A 17,635-nucleotide genomic window follows, 5' to 3' on the forward strand; every position below is an offset into this window, starting at 1 on the left:
TGTGAACACTGTATGTTCGCCCGTACCCCCTGCCCTGCAAACAGGACGCTGGGATACTCTGATGAATTCACGCTCTGATTGGTTGGATTTTGCATGACCAGTGACCTGCGCGTCATCAAGGTCATGACTGAGACTCTGCAAGGTTTGAAACGGCCGTTAAGACTGATTCATTACTCTTTTATTCCAGTTTAGAGATTTTTTTCTCGTTGAAAAGCGTAATAATGTAGCAAATTCTGTAAAACATATCTGTGTTGTAAATTTACAATTCCCGTCACTCGCTTAGGCTCCGTGTCGAATCACGAACGATCGGATTGCATTATGCGACGCTCAAAATGTTGTCCACATGGTCCGCAATGAAACAGAAATTACATCCGGTATGGAATGTGCGCAATTCTATGGGAAGTTTTCGGATAGCATTTGCGCACATTGTCTAACTGCAGTCTTGAACAGCTGCAGCCAGATGCTTTATACATAGGTCATAAGCCACTTCCTTCACAAGATTCTGTGAAGCTCATCAGAGTATCCTAGCGTCCTGTTTGCAGGGCGGGGGGTACGAGCGAACACTGTATGATGATACAATAACACTGTAGTGCCCTCTACGACAGACCTGGCTCCAGCCAGAGCGAGTATAATTCATTTGAACATTCAGGGAACTTCATTTTTAAAAACAAGCAGGGAGCTGGGGGGGGGGGGGGGGAATGGGGCATCAAGACGACGTTATCTGTGACGTCATACCTACCGGTTGTCAACATGCATCCATACCGTAAACAATACCGGTGTAAGATTTAAAACTATCAATATGTCAGACGAATTTGGATGTGTAGAATAACAGTTTACGTTTCCATTGTATCAAGTCAGTGTCAGAAAAATAAATGAACCCAAACATATCCCACTAAAATCGATTTCCAAAGTAAAACAAAACGACTGCAGTATTTCCCAAAATGCTTCCGTTTAATACATACATTACATCACGTCCAGAGTACATAAGGCTAAGTGGAGTATTTTCTCCAAGTTTGTTTTAACTCTTGGTTAAATATTACAGAACCTCATAACTAAAATCGAAAATTACCCAAATTAAAAAAAATACTTAATATAATTTCTGGGTCAATATGCCTCATTAACAAAACAATGTTAATTTCATCATGCGGATTAACATTCACACAACTAAGTACAAGCACTTTTTAAAAATATAAACATATAAGATAACAAAATGTTATCTTCATGTATAATAATACAATATATTACTGCGTAATAAAAAAATGCCAAGTTGAATTGTACAATAAAATTTCGAATGTAATATCACATAGGGCGTACATTGCAATTGCATTAACCTTTTGAGAGATGGTGGTCAAAAGAGGGCGATATTCGGTTTGGGTATTAAACTCTTGTATAGCGCCCCGTCATTCTGGCTGACACATCTCAAATGGGCACATGGGTCTGAAATTGTCTCCATAGCAGACCTACTCAACAATGTCAGTGAAAATACTATTGGGGCAATTCAAACGAGTTCAGTGAGTAAACCTGATGATGTATTTTTCAAAACTTATACATCCATACATCTATGGCCAGGGAGAATACAAACTAGGAGTTCTGGATCATTTCTCGAAATCATTAAATCATTAATAAAATATTGGCTCTGTCACAGACATTACAATTCCTTTCATAATGCTGTATTTGCCCCTGCAGAGAAGTTGTGGATGCTTACAAATAGTCGAAGGCAAGATGACAGTTTAAAACACTGAGCCCCCATCACAGAATTTTGTCAGTTTTCCTTTCTCTTTTTCCAACATCTTTGTAACAAGTCAATGTCCTACATCATTGTTGATTTCCCGCAGTCAATCATTTATACCGTCCAACCAATCACCGAAGAGCCATGTCATGTGACATGACCTACTCACGCGTCGCCCTTCGCATCACGTGATAATGGAAACTCTTGCCCGGACTGAAAAAACAACTATAACCAACGAAGGGTAATGTCACGTGACCTATCATCAAGTTTTAACACGGCCACTTATCGGACCCTTGCTCTGAAAGAATCCAAAAACATGGCAAGATAATTGTTTCAACATAAAGGCATGTTCTTTTCGCACATGGCGACGAACATCTCTAGCGATACACGTGAAATGCACAATATATTTTTTAACAAGTCGTACAATGTATATTGTTGTTACCGCTGGCGAACGTGAATTACTTTAGTTTCCATCAAGTGTCAAGCAAATTAGTAAATGACGCAAAACTAATATTATGTCTCCCTAAAGCGTTACTTGTATCATAATTGAATTAAAATATATATTCTATGGTCGTCCGTTATATTATGCACTCCTACATCGCTTAGGACTAAAACAAAAATACCTTCATGCATAACTTGCAGGAAAAGCTAGGTTGTTAAACGTATTATTATTTTTTTTTTAGTGAACATGTTTACCTAGGAAGTACTATACGACGAGGTACGATACAACGTCTGTATAGCACACTGAATTAGGATCAAAACACTTCAATATGCACGCTGCGTTTTTTTTAATGATTAATGTCGAAGTGTTTACCAAAACTGGATCGATACAATTTTTGAAGCGATAGATATACAAGCGTGCAGATATGGACTTCGGTCCAATTATGTCGATGCGGAACGGTATAAGCGTTTCCTCGATTTAAAGTATAATTTGCATTCATTTTTCAATTACAAATATCCTTCGTTTTTGCAATTACACAATTGTATAATTGTTGCTTAAAGATAAAGGCATTGTTAAAAAAATCCCTCATTTTATTCGGAGATATTTAAGTATTTAAGTATGACGATTAGCTTGCTCTATAATACGGTCATGCAGTAAACATAAGCCAAACATTAAAAACCAAAGGTAAAAGTTCATGTTCTTTGTCACTTATAATACGAAAAAATGCTTGCCATATTACAAAATATTTCTACCTTTCGTCGTTTGCTGCTCCTTAAAAAGAAAAAAAGTTAGAAATATAAAATTCCTGTGCAACTTATACATATTTCTTTTATAGATTGAAAATAAAACGAGTTGTGCACATTAGTATTTAACATGAAATAAGCACTGAAATACATGTACAGTTTGTAATAGGATCACATTTCTTCGACGAAATGCCGAACTTTAAGTTTGCAATTCATCGATAGCTTTCCAATTCATCGATCAGTTTCCGATATTATCGATGCTGTCACTTACACTGAACGCCGTTCTTTAAAAAGGAGCGTTGTCATGACGACGAACATCAAGGAGCTACACGATTATTTCTGATGAGAAAGCGAACATTAAAAACGGTGTGAAACAAAGTACACTTAAAATGTCCCATTGGGACATCAATTACTAAATGTTGTTCTAAATGCCAACTGCATTAAATCCTTCTGTTAATTATAAATTATGTAGTGCATTATAACCAGATTATTTGGTGGTTTTTCCTTAAACACAATTTAAAAACAATTATCACTACACAAGAGCCGTAACAAACCCCAATGTTCAGATTGTCTATTGTTTTTTTTTATCAAAACCCCAGGCCGTCATGAAATGGCAAGTGGATGTAAAACTACATGAAATGACATGAAGCTAGATTGTACACATGAACCCTCTAGAGCCACGAGGTAGGATCACACAACATCGGCATCCAAGGCAATTTATATGTTAATTGCCTGACAGCATCACGACGCCAGGTGTATGAAACGAGGTTCCAGTTACCGATGCATAATTAGCAAACGAACCCGTGGCTCACTTAAAGCTTTATTTGCAGGGGAAATTTAACCTAATTGGTCTTGGTAAATGTACAATCATCTTTGAGGGGAAAATGAATTTCTTTAATCAACATGACAAGATGACATGTACATAATGTGCAGCAGAATGTAAAAAAAAAAACGACTACTGTTATTTGTGTATGCAGGCATATTGTTTGGATAAAACTAGACGGATTTAGATGACAAATCTGATTTGAGGCATTGAGGTGAAGAAAACTTCAAAATGGCTGAATGGAATTGTGGCCCTTGGCGGAATTAGAATTTGTTTATAATAAGTCGACGTTTCAGTCACAATGCTCTGATCGTGATCAAGAGAATGCAACAAGCTAGGCGAGTTGCATCCTTACGGAAGTCAAGATGCTGCTGGTTCTCAAAGGGCCACACTCCTTTTCTTAACTAAGTCACTTCAACTGGTGTATCCAAAAAACTTTTCCCAACTTACCTTGATCTGGAGGAAAGTCGGTCTGCGTCTTATGACTCGGTGATGCTTCGGTGGACTGCTTTCGCTTCTGGGCGTTTCTCATGGCTTCGGCCATCCTTGATGTCAGGGTGTTTGGCAGGGGAACTGTTGTCTTGCTGTTTGGTCTCACGGGCAAGTTGGCGTTGCTGTTGTTGAGGTTCGGGTTCGGGGCATCGGCAGATTCCTTGCTCAGCTCTTCCTCGGCTTGATGTTGGATTGGCTCTGCTGGTTCCGTGGTGACCTTGGAGGCAGATTCGGGAGAGCTACTTGTTGATTCCATGCCAGTCTCAGAGGGATCCTTAGAGGATATGTTCTCTTGAACCTGTGCTACATTTTCTGTTTCAGAGAGTTCACATGTTGCTCCTTGATCCAATCCACTTGGATCACTGTCCTTAACTGGCTCTGCTGCATCTACTACCTCTGCCGCTTCACCTTCCTCCACAGGCACATCCTCCCCTGTTGCTGCTTGTGGACTCTCTTTTGTGTCACTGCTTTGCTCTGCTTGTTCTTGTAGATCTGGCGTAGGTTGCATTGTAGGATTTGCATCGTCAGCTTCTACAGTTTCCTTGTGAGGATTGGGCTTATCCACACTAGTTTCCTTTTCTTGTAAACCAGATTCTAGTTCAGTGTTCTTCATCTCCTCTACAGCATCTTCTTTAGAATCAGGGGTTTCCTGTGGTGGGCTGGAGGCAACTTGTTCTGTTTTTAATACAGAATTGGGACTCTCCTCAACCTTTGTATCACTTGCATCTTTTTCCTCGATCGCTTTCTGAGTAGAAGTTTCGTCAGGGGCGGCATTTGCTCCAGTGTCATTGGTTACTGGTGGATTCTCTTCGGCTCCACTGGTTTCTGCTGTAATCACATCAGAGGTGTCTTCCTGAGCTGGCTCTGAATTAACTGGCTGCGATTCAACTTGCTCTACCCTGGTCGTCTCAAAGGCATTCTCGACTTGATTATCAGCCTGACTGGACTCTACAACCTCGACGTCGGTTGTTGTTTGCTCTTCTCCTTTTAGATCTGAGTCAGCACCGAGGCCCTCATCCATCTCCTCCGGGTTTGTCTGGTTAGCTTTGTCATCTTCATGCTCTGCTATGTCGGCGCTCCCAACCTTGTCTGTTTCATCCACTGAGTTCTCAACAACAGCATCTTGACTCTCGGATGCGACACCTGTGTTGCCCATTTCCTGTGCAACGTCTTCCAAGGTGGCATCTGGAGGTGAAACCTCCACATCTCCATTCGGAATCTGGACTTCATGCTTAGCATCCTCAACATCCTCAACTTGTGCATCTGTTTCTTCAGGACGATCAATCTTACCTTCTTCCTGAGGAGGTCCTTCTTCCTTGGTAGCTGCGTCATCTCCCTTTGTTTCAGCATCCTCTTTCTCATCTGATACTGGTTCAATCTGTTTAGTCTCAAAGTCCTCCTTAACCCCATTAGCCTCGATTTCTTTGCTCTCAGGTGCTACTTCATTCTCTGCCGCCTCCCCATTCACTTCTCCCTTCTCCCCCTCTTTTTCTTCCTCATCGGCTTCTACGATAATCTCCTCCGGAGGTTGCTCTCCATCTTTGAACATCTGCTCCAACTCCTGAGGCGTGATCTCAAAGAGCATGGAGGTGGATCTGGAGCGGCGAGACTTGACCGTCATGGCGATGCTCAACCTCTCGTAGATGCCTTCCACTAGTTGCTTCCCCTTGGCACTGAAGAAGATGAACTCGCCCTCTCCATGTGGGGAACGACTGGAGGATAAAAATATGTAATATCATGTGTAAATAAAAACAGCATCAACAAAGAACGTTTTGAGTTGTATGATAGAATTTTTTTTGGCAATACAACCAAGCTGCCATCTTAAATTGTGAACGACCATAACTTGACCGAATTACGGAGAAATTCAATAAGAACAGGAATTACACAGGGGTACAATACCATTTAAAAACAGTTGTCATTTATTGAAAGACCGTAAATGAAACCAATTCTGATTAAGGTCCATAAGCCACATGACAAAAAAAAAACAAGGCTGGATACAAAAAAAACACCCCAAAACAAGACAGGATGCAAAAATAAATAAGCAAGGTACAACGAATCAAAGGTTTAGTGAAAGGGCACCTCACTATAGACTAAAACAAATGTTGCAAATGAAACAGCATCAGCTCTTAACAAAATGATGAAAATGTTCAAATCCTTTCCCGTGGAATTCTTACTTGCTAGGCAGGATGTGAACGATCTTCTCTGCATCCAGCTGGTGACATTTAGAGATCAGCATGAACTTCTTGAGGTGTCTGAGGTCCCACTCTTGAGCAATATCCCCAGTCTCCGTGTCGTAGAGGTTGATGTTTGCCAGTGAGATGTGGGCGAAGTAGTCTCCTGCTAGCTTCAGTCGCTCGGAATCCTTGTTTGGAATCACGCTGACGCGCATGAAATCTGTTTGAAAGTGGGAGTTTAAATTATTGTTATTTTACACTACCGATGTGGCGTCGTTCTTTAATTTTACTCCTGTGTGTGTTCACAAATATCTCAAAAATACTTCTGAGACTCGCTCAGAGGGTGATTACATTTAGAGTCAAGTGTAGACAAAAGCTGCAGGCAGCAGTATAAGTTGAGAAACAGCAAAACTTAGAATTATTTTAGACCCTTTCCCAGAAACTATCGGTTGTATTTTCTCTCGAATTGGATACTAACAATCAGACCTTTCTTAAAAAGGGGTGGATTACTCCAGTTAGTTCTTTGAACTGTTAGCTTCACAAATTTGGACATTTCATTGAACAGCTATAGGCAAAGAAAGGTTGCCAAGCATTGAAGTTATATGCTCATGGAAACACAGGTGATCACCTGCCAAAAGGTCATGCGATATTCATCTTAATTAGTTATCGGCTGATTTTGGCTTATTGCGGCTTATTGCATTTATTTGCTAATCTAAAGGTCCAAGGTGTGTTGGGAAACAGTTTGAAGCACAGAGGGGGTGCAAGCACCTACCTTCGGGGATGCCAGGCGGGCAGGCCAGCTCCTTGACCGGAGGCAGCAGGTTGATCCGGAACATGCTCAGCCAGTCCTGGGTCTCCATCTCGCTGTCTGCACTGACGGCCAGCAGGACCTTAGACGCCGAGGAGATCTCGATGGCGTGCTCCTGCTTCTTGGAGGTGGTACGCTGCACCTTGACCACGCCCTCCAGGAGTAGGCTGGTGACGGTCTTGTGGTAGGCGCCCTTTTCCATGTAGAGTTCTAGGAGGAGGGACTTGCCGGTGGATGAAGTGTTCTGCTGTACGACCACCCATTTTCGCTTCCACGCCTAGAAAAATACAATCATGGTACAATGAAAACAAAATATCACTAAACTCTCTACTCTAACATTGCAAGCTTGTTTATGAACCCACAAAACAAAATTGCGATGTTAAAACGAGCACCACATTGAACAACTCCACCAATACCGATACCAACCAAAATATTTTATCACCACAGCTTCTGCAGTGCAGGCAAAATATATTATCTATTCGAACACCTTATGACTTCACTATGTAACTAATAATTTATCTATTTTTACAGTTTCGAAAGGACATTTCGATAGTACGCTTGTTTTGAACTTTTCGTATACCTGCTCAAATACTAAATTTTGATAAAACAAGATGACATTAATTGGAAAACAATATGTACGAAACTGAATGAAAATGTTAACACGTGAGTATGAAACAAACTTTTCATTATGAATCTTAACACTTGCAATGAACCTGTCATATCAGGGAATAACAGAGAATTAGAGAACAACACACATACGAAATATCTTCTCGCAATAAATGCAGGAAACGATCATACAAAACACGCAAGCATGGGGAAATCAGGTTTTGCAAAAATACGCTCATTCAATCAATGGATTATACAGGGTGGATCAAAAAACAAACAAACGAAACCGATATTTTATTGCTATTTGGAACAGAAGTAGGGCACATGTGAATCAAAGGGAGATATCCTCTATTAGGGTTGAATCTCCTCTTTAAAATGACACCCTGATCATGTCATTACATTCACGGCTGACTGAGCAGTTTGACCTATTTTATGAAAGGGCCTATTTAGAGAATTGCGCCACTTTTCAATTGTGGTTTTTACGGTGTCATTAAGTCACAGAGTGAAAGGCTATGGTTGCCAATCAAGGCAGGTGGGAAAAAAAGAGAGATTTCACCATGAAAAGTGGCACAATTCTCTAAATAGGCCCTTTCATAAAATTGGTCACTGCTCAGTCAACCGTGAATGTAAGGACATTACCAGGGTGTCATTTTAAAGAGAAGATTCAACCCTAACACAGGATATCTCCCTTTGATTCACATGTGCCCTTCTGTTCCAATTAGAAATGATATTTCAGTTTCGTTTTTTTTTTATCCACCCTGTATAAAACACTTTCCTGTGAGTTACTTTTTTATTCCAATTGCCAACCAAGTAAATCTTTGTGGCGTTGTATTCCACTCGCACAACACAAGCATAAAGGTTGATTCCAATTGCCGTCATGGGTTTCACGAAACACAAAACAGTTTAAGCAGGGTTTTTTTCCGAGATGCATGACAAAATTTAAGATAAAGATTTACAGTAGCACCATGTGAAAAAAATCTCTTTTGTGAGTTTGTGAGGTTCTGAAAAGTACCGGGGGAAACTCAACGTTTCGGACAGTATACCCTGCTCGTCGTCAGGAGACATAAACAAATTTGCAACTTGGTATTTTTTGAAGTAGTTTCCTCCAATGGCATAATGGCTTCGCTTATTTTTAATTTCGTATAACAAGACCAGACATGTGCAGCCTGCAAGTGTCATGTCATTATACATTTGACACCACATCTCACACCTTGTAAAAAAATCCCATTACTCCAGTGGAAGTAAACAAACTCGCATGGTTTATTGTAATAGCGCGTTCGCCTCAAAACACACGGGACCTCTGCTCTCGCAGGAATGTGACACGTGACCAGCCTTTTTTTGAATGACGTACTTGTATGTGGTGCACTGTGCCTCTGACGAGGTCAAGGTTATTGTTGGTCGGCATGGGGTAACTGGACGGATTGGTGGTATCAAGTGCGAAGTGCCTGTCAATTCTTCTAAATGTACAAATGTGCAATTTATGACAGTTTGTACAGTCACTGCAACAAGTTCTTCCCAATTTTTTTTTCAAATGGCGACTTTCTTTAAAATGACGGGAAAAATGTTAATAGAGGATTTTATGTTGCTATGCTCTTCTCTTCAAACATGACCCTATTACTTGTTAAAACAAGTGCTACGATCAGTCTTTAAACAAAAGAGCGATACAGATGTACATTGTACAGGGTGGATAAAACACACCGAAACCGAGATATTATTGCTAATTGGAACAGAAGTAGGGCACATGTGAATCAAAGGGAGATATCCTCTGTTAGGGTTGAATCTCTTCTTTAAAATGACACCCTGATCATGTCATTACATTCACGGATGACTGAGCAGTGACCAATTTTATGAAAGGGTCTATTTAGAGACTTGCGCCACTTTTCATGGTGAAATCTCTTTTTCCCCACCTGCCTTGATTGGCAACCATAGCCTTTCACTCGGTGACAAATGACACCACAAAAACCACAATTGAAAAGTGGCGCAATTCTCTTAATAGACCCTTTCATAAAATTGGTCACTGCTCAGTCAACCGTGCATGTAATGACATTACCTGGTGTCATCTTAAAGAGGAGATTCAACCCTATTAACAGAGGATACCTCCCTTTGATTCACACGTGCCCTACTTCTGTTCCAATTATAATATCTCTGTTTCGTTTTTTTTTTATCCACCCTGAGTGTTTCTAAAAACTCAGAATTATTGCACCACAACGCTGTCCAAATGGAAAGAATGTACATGTCGTACCCAGACGTCACTTCTTCGGATGATGGGTACAAATATGTGTTTGATTTGGCAAGTCGAGTGCATTTTCAAAATATTTTCTAACAAAATTGGAAATTCTTCTCAGTCCCAGATTCATGTGTTATCAACATTTTTGCAATGACATTGAGATAATATATGATGAAAAAAGTGGCGTCAGGATGCAACATTCTTTCCGTGCAAATTGTAATTTGTTTACTAGACTGCTCTCAATTCAAAATCACCCAGATGGTTTGTGAGGACGGTCGAGCAAACGAACATTAACTTTATATCTTGTGAATGTTTAAGACCAAAGTTTTGGCTATGGGTTGCGGCTACACGGTGATTGATTTAGGAATAAATCTAGCAAAAAATGTCCAGGGATTTAGGGTAGATGAAACGAATTAACCTTAAACACGACATTATCGAATCCCTATTTCTTTCACAGTCATTCTTGCGAAACGAAGTGAATATAGCTAATGTTGGCCTTAGGAAATACCCAACTTAGCAAACTCAAAAGATGAATGGAGTGACAAGCACACGCCAGCTCGATGTTTTCGACATGTTCTCTCAGTCTAGACTACTCATTTCCTGGACCCGTGTCACTTTCCAGTCCCTTGGGTAGAGGTGACATCTTTCTAAGGGTGGGGAAGGCCCCTCAATGTGAAATATTTTTTTGTGGTGTAATACTTGGCACCGTTTCAGGACAGTCGCACCACAGAATCGCTTGGCCGGCTAACTGTCACATTATTTTTTGTTGGTTTACCAGAAAACTGAACTGCATGAGTCAGGGGGATTTGACATAAATTACAGCATCACTGCAACTGCGTAGTTACCTACGCCAAGGGTTTTGCCAGTTGGTTGGTTTGTCTGTTAACAAGATAACTCAAAAAGTTATGGACTGATTTGCATGGAATTTTTTTTAAGGAGTGGTCCTTGGTGCAAGTACAAATCGATTCGATTTTGGAGGTGATCCGGATCTGGGTCTGGATCCAGGATTTTTTTAAAAAGGATTCTTCACTATTTATGCAAGTATTTCTTTTGGGTGTACTGACAATATGGCGGGGAATTGTTTAGTCTTGACGGAGGTTCGCGCTCTCTGAGTGCTTTCTAGTTACACACGATCGCTTCCGGATTGAATTCTATGGCTTTGCTTACTGTTTGCATTTTTTCTTTCCAGCAAACTTTACCGGACAATTTTGCACTATGGGTGAGCTTATTTCAACGCGGATGTCAAAACTATCACATAAGCAGAAGTTATTATATATTTCCCCCTACCCTCCACCATCATGAATCTACCCCTGAGTAGACAGTGAGTAGACCTTTTAGGTGCCGAATTATTCATGTGTGACGTTTCCGCATATTTTCGGCGCTCTTTCATAAATAATAGAATGCCTCCGAAAAGCTATTGACGAAAAAAAAGCAAAAAAAGTGATATTATTCCAACACATGTAACACGAAACCTAATAATAAAATAATCAACATCTATGACCTTCAGACACCTTCCTTAAACATTCCACCGTGATACTGTGTTTCCCTGCCATTTGACCTCAGTGTGTGTAAAGACGCAGCATGAGACATGCATGCAATGAAGGGAGGTACATGATGTAGTGAAAGTTGCTCGACACGAAGCAACCCAAGCCATTGGAATAAAACAAAATTGGAAGAAACAGAGTTGTGTAGGTACAATGTTTATTAGCTAACATTATTAGCCGTATTTCCAAGGTTAAAACAAACAGGTTTGGTTGGCGAGGCAGGTTGGCGTAGCGGCACTTTCCTCGCCTTCCACCGCTGTGACCCGGGTTCGAATCCCGCCTGGGTCAATATGTGGATTGGGTTTTCAGTCCCTACCTGATTCCGTGGGTTTTCCCCAGAATATCTTCTGGGCTTTTCCTCCCACCTCTAAAAACTGTAATTGCTTCTCATTGTCGTCTCTCTAAGTTGGTGTGATGTTTCCCCTGGGATGCTTTACCGACTATAATATACAGATACATACACAGATACAGAACAGTAACCAGGCGTCCAGCAGAACCCTTTCTTAAAGCGGTTTGAAGAAACGCAATGAATGTCAAAACAACAACATAATTTTCGTTAAAAGTACTGTTCAGTCGAATTAGATATTGAATATCTAAGGTGGCCTTTAAAATGATCATGGCAACAAAAATATTTTATGGCCTTTTTAAGATGACCACTTAGCACATATTCACAGCTTTGAAATGCTTTAAAAGCGTTTATAGACGAAGTTTTACTAGGCCTCACACGATTAACAGTTTGTTGAATATCACATCGTTTATATTGTTTGATTTAATGGCTGAATGTAGTTGTCTGCACTAAACGTTCATTCAGACAGTGTCCCTCAAACATGCTTAAAATCATAGCCATACTATCCTGACATTGGCATTGTGCGTCAATGCAACGAAAAACCAAACGATAAAGTTTTCAGTCGACTTCAATTCCCGCCATGAATCTGTCATTATGTTTGCTATTGACAAGAAAGCTGATAGCATTTCTTGCCATCATTTTCTTATCACCGTGTATAAGTCAACGACCAAATATTGTGTGTCTGTAGGTTAGCGGGTCAAAGTTAATTTCATATCGAGGCAGGGTGTATCCTGTCGGAAAATGGTCCCCCGCTGCGAAACCTGACTTGCAATTTGGAAGTTATTAAATTTGAAGACTATTCGTGCATGTTATACATAATTTTGGATTCGGTAGGCACACCCTAATTAATTTCTAATTAAGATATACTTGTTTTTGGTTCATGCCCAAGTGAACAAATAGAATATAGGACACAGCATTTTGTAGTGTAGTTTATGTAGTAAAGCAGCCTGGCCTTTACATAAAAGTTTTTTAAAAATAAACATAGGAATAGCCTACAGTCGTGTTTGTTGATAATGATATCCATTCCAAACAGACTCAAAGGACGAATAGTATGAGCTACCAAAACATGTATAGGCGGCAACCAAACAAGGAAAAACACTTTGGTAGGCACTTATCAAGTCATCAAAATAACATCAAGTTTTCAAAAGCCACCATCGGCACACCCAACCCTTTCTGTGTATTTTTATAGATGGAATTTCATCTAAATTATGCATTACTTCTACGCACTTTGTATGCCTTCAACTTATTAAGGATTCCGCTGACCGTATATTATAACTGCATCATTTACCATTCACAATCGCCATCAAGGTCATACGTACATGTAATTTTGTGGATTGTCAGACGTAACAAATGGTTTAATATCGTCCGTGTCATTGTATAGCGCAGGTGGGGTCTCTGTTTATAGTACATAATTATATTCCGACTACATCAAATGCTGTGCCTATAGGCCTAGTTATGACCAATTATATACAAGATTCGCAAACACACGAGGTTCAAACTGAGAGGGTTATGAACGAAATGTTTACAAATTGAACTGGCATGGGCACACTACCATGGAGACGTGTTTTTATACTTCCATGAGTACCAAATCAAATACCGTCAAGCATCAAATATCCTATTTAGTTGACATGATGACATTGGAATAAGAACAGGCACTGTTTGCAGAAATATTTACAATCGAATGGTTTCTCAGCTTGCAATATTGTTGGAAATTTCAGTGATGGTCGGCGCTCGGTGATTATTCATAAATCTAAAGCACCGAAAGGGGAGGGGATGCCTCAGACAGCAACAATGCAAGCATGGGAGAACATGTACATGTATATGTATATTTAACCCTAACCTTCCCAAATCCTCAGCCGAGCATAAATATAGGCCTAGATTATCTTGAAATCCTCCGCACTGCTCCAGGATGACACTGGCTCTGAATGCCTCAACGTATTGACAGTGGATTGCTGGAGAATTTTGCAGGATTGAGGCAGAGGTCACCCCTCAAAGGACCACATTCCAGAAGTAACAGAGGATTTTGCAGGATTGAGTCTGTATGCAATGTTTACATGGAGGCAGTTGTAGGATTTTGCAGGATTGAGGTTGCATCCTGGCAAAGATGGGAGTTAGGGTTAACAAGTGAAAAGCATAATCGTAATACATGTTCAGGTATATCATGTTCACTCCGGTCTTAAAAGTGACGGTATAAACATTCAGTATGACCAACTCCACTTCCTGGTAAATACTAAAGTGCCTCCTCCACTTTTATGTTAAATTTTCCAGGTTTTGTCAAACGGGCACTTTATTTGCACTTGTCTGAATACGGCCTACAACAAAACTACAAGAGTGTGTACGATATAATTTCAGTGCTTAATACTGCACTGACCCTGTGGCTTCCGTGTTTTATGCGTGAGCAAGGCCAAAGTACTTTATTTATAACAGACGAATATGAAAAAAATAATCAAGGTCAAAAATACTGCAAGCCTTATCGATGCGTAGCTGGATTACAACTTTATGACTAGAAATTGAATTTAAATCCTTGGATCACTCCTACTCATTTCTCTTGCCCACAACTTGAAAAACAATCTTTTTTAAAACAATATCTCTGCGGTGAATGAATGTGTCGATATGATATTAAATGTTATTCCTAAGAAAGTGTGACAGGAATTTCACCCAACACCGTCTTTCCTGTTAGCACACTTAATCTATGTCCCCAAACTTGTCAGTTGATGTGTCACTTTAATATTTTCAATGAACAACACTGAAATAAAAACAACCACGGCAAAAAAACCGCACATCCAGATCCAGTATCAGTATACAGAAACTGATAATTGATAATGACAAATAATAGGATTATTCCGCCCGATTGTTTCCGCACAATGGTGTACTTCAGAGTAGAGTTCGCAGGCACCGAGTCCAAATTCCATGAAGTATAGGATGCCATGTTGTCCTTTCTTTAATCCTCGTGAATGAATGATGATGTCACCCTCAAACCATGGAGGAATGGCCAAAACCAAACGATATTTAATCCCATGGGAATTTTGATACGCTTGGCAGGGCGTGAAATGGATTATACACGTGTGTTTGGAATCACCGGAAATCAAATTCCATTTTGAAGGCCATTCGAATTTACTGAAAATAATTTCTACACGGGTTATTTAAAAAGTATGGAATTTAAAGAACCTTCTCAAAATAAATTCAAATGATACTGCCGGATTTTCTGAAGAATAAGGATATATCCAGATTAATATCGACGTGAAGAAAATAAACTAATCTCGTCAAACCATGGAGGAATAAAATTCTCCATGGTCAAACTGACACAGTTTTTTTTGTTCCTTTAAATCTACAGTGTTACGACTACGACGAGGTAAGGAATGCTTGTATAGGTTCATGGTATTTATTTAATATCGTCCTCGGGATCTGAGAAACATGACGGTCCAAACTCGATATCCAATTAAACTTGCATTCAGTTGATGTATATTACTATATTCCAATAATATTATTTGTGATATAGGCCGCCGTTGAGCCTCGAGTTACGCTCACATTTTTTATTATTACCCTCAAATTACAATAATATTGTAATATTATGGTAGAGTGCACCTCTTTACATTTTTTCACATGCCGATACAAAATATACAATTAGGCCTAGGCTATATAGATACATGTAAATTCTTTTTCTAATTTTTTTTAAAGTGTTGAAAATGGCGTCTGAATAGAAGAAAATCATCAAGTTGTGTTTTCATGTTGAAAAATGAGTTTGATGTCAAGGAGCTTCTCGTGAAAGTTTACAACTTATACATTAACCATGACAACAATGATTTACAGACGCGTGAATAACATACCTGTTTTTTTTTTTTTTTTTTTTTTTAAATAAGAACTCATGCTCCCTACCCCCGAGTTGAGTAGACCACCAAGGGGGATGTACAATCACCACAAGGGTCAAAGGTCAGTTATAGACCGGGGGGAGGGGGAATCGATAAAGTAGTCCCATCTTCCACTGTTCCAGACGAACATGACTGACCTTAAAGTTTAGGCACAAAGTCTTGAGTTTCTTACAAATCAAGTTGGTGAATGTGTCTACTACTAGTCGACCCTAAAAACTCACCTTGCCCAAAGCTGAACGGGAAGACAGCTTCACTTGCAAAAATCCCTCTTTCTTGCGTCCTCGTTTGCTGTTCATGATGGCTGGAAAAGAATATTACAGGCGGGCTGGCTGAACAACAAAGAAAACAGGCAGCAAAACTTTTGTCAAAGTCTGGCACCCAAGGCAGATGCTTTGAGTAGTGAGTTGGAAGGACACAAACTGTGGTTCGTGAAGACAGGCAGTCGTCACGCCTTGTTTTTATTTTCAGCACGGTCCACCATGTACTCAAACCGCACTAATTCTGCACCGGATAAACTCATTCAGTTCCCACGCAACCAGACGCAACACAATCGTCATGGGCAAGTGTCGACCTCACTTTAGAGATGATGGTTGAAGAGAAAGTTCCCTCCAAGTCCTCAAGAAAAAAGAACGGTCCATGCACCGAAAGGGGTTGAACCCGAAGCGTTGAAATCCCAGGACTAACATGTACTCCGTATGCCTGTCATATCATCACATGTTCAGTATATCCTGCACACTTTTGGAGCTAGGTACACACTGACAATTGGTTTCGTATGCTCTTCAATGCGTGCTACGTGTATGTACATGTACACATATGTACACGCAGCTTTTGATATGGCATGGAAAGTGCGGTGGTGTTTCTGTGGTTAGTTTCAACACGCCTACGTACGTCTGGTTTGAGAGAAAAAAGAAAAAAACCCTGCTTGCACGTTTGACCGAGCATACAGAACACCGCTCATTCACACAGGATAAACACCGCTTGAGTGCTATCAACCTGCCCCCGCATTCAACACTGGGCCCTATACTAAATGTTTTTGTTAGCTATTTGCAGTGGGTTGTCGCATGGCCGGTCGCACGCCGCTGCACACACGAATAAAAGTGACTGTGTGTTTGCTTTATTAAAATGTTAAAGTAACTAATATTGCTTGGAGGGGTATGTGGAGTGGGTGCGTTGAGCTGTCGATCAAGGTCGAGTGGGGGTTGAGATGATAATTTAGGAAGGTCGAACTATGATCCCGATCCCAGCACTTGATCATTGAGTGCTACATGGTTGGCCACCAATTTATCATTTTGAATGAGTTGCATGTTTGACATTCTGCAAAGGTTATCGCATATTTTATCTAAAATGGATTGTACACTTTTTTCTGTGCGATATTATTGATATAGATACATTCATAAGTGCCGTGCAAATTTCAGACTGAATGTATACATGTTAACGGGTGTGATTTCTAAAAAATAACAAGAGTCCGTTTTTCCTGATTTTAGCAAAATTAAGGATATTTTTTTCTAAGTGAATACACTGTATTTTAGAAGCATCAGTCCACGACGCACCTTTGTTTTTTTCGCTATCAGTCATACGCAGTGCGTTTATCTTCAACCATATGAAGGCAGCACTTAGAAGAAAGAAGAAGAAGATCACCCTCAGCTCTTTGACATTAGTTTTTTGTCGGTTTGTGGTTTTATTCCTTCATTTTTTTTTAATGTCGGATTGTGCTGATAAGGTTTTGAAACTGATTTCTCATTCGCAAAGATTGATAGGGGAAAGCAAAAGGCACAAAGCCTCCAGTGAGTTTTTACACATCCTATAGGCCTTTCTTTTGTTTGTAAACTTTG

General features: G+C 40.0%; 1 protein-coding gene across 1 annotated transcript; it reads right to left on the reverse strand.

Annotated features, from left to right (window-relative positions):
* Positions 1–932: 932 nt before the first annotated feature.
* On the reverse strand, positions 933–16,821 carry LOC119738849 (cell surface glycoprotein 1-like). Its single transcript, XM_038213817.1, has 5 exons — positions 16,025–16,821; positions 7,176–7,488; positions 6,404–6,623; positions 4,188–5,941; positions 933–3,253 (listed from the first exon to the last, which is right to left on the reverse strand). The coding sequence occupies exons 1-5, from the start codon at positions 16,097–16,099 to the stop codon at positions 3,240–3,242; spliced, it is 2,376 nt and encodes a 791-aa protein (XP_038069745.1). The 5' UTR covers positions 16,100–16,821; the 3' UTR covers positions 933–3,239.
* Positions 16,822–17,635: the final 814 nt, after the last annotated feature.

This window comes from Patiria miniata, unplaced genomic scaffold (assembly GCF_015706575.1).
Source record: "Patiria miniata isolate m_02_andy unplaced genomic scaffold, ASM1570657v1 HiC_scaffold_3, whole genome shotgun sequence".
Taxonomy (NCBI): Eukaryota; Metazoa; Echinodermata; class Asteroidea; order Valvatida; family Asterinidae; genus Patiria; species Patiria miniata.

Coding starts and splice junctions, on each gene's coding strand:
- LOC119738849 (XM_038213817.1), bottom strand. CDS start 16,099: ATGAACAGCAAACGAGGACGCAAGAAAGAGGGATTTTTGCAAGTGAAG. Junction 7,489..16,024: donor CCCGTTCAGCTTTGGGCAAG/GTGAGTTTTTAG, acceptor GTATTTTTCTAG/GCGTGGAAGCGAAAATGGGT. Junction 6,624..7,175: donor CCCGCCTGGCATCCCCGAAG/GTAGGTGCTTGC, acceptor ACTTTCAAACAG/ATTTCATGCGCGTCAGCGTG.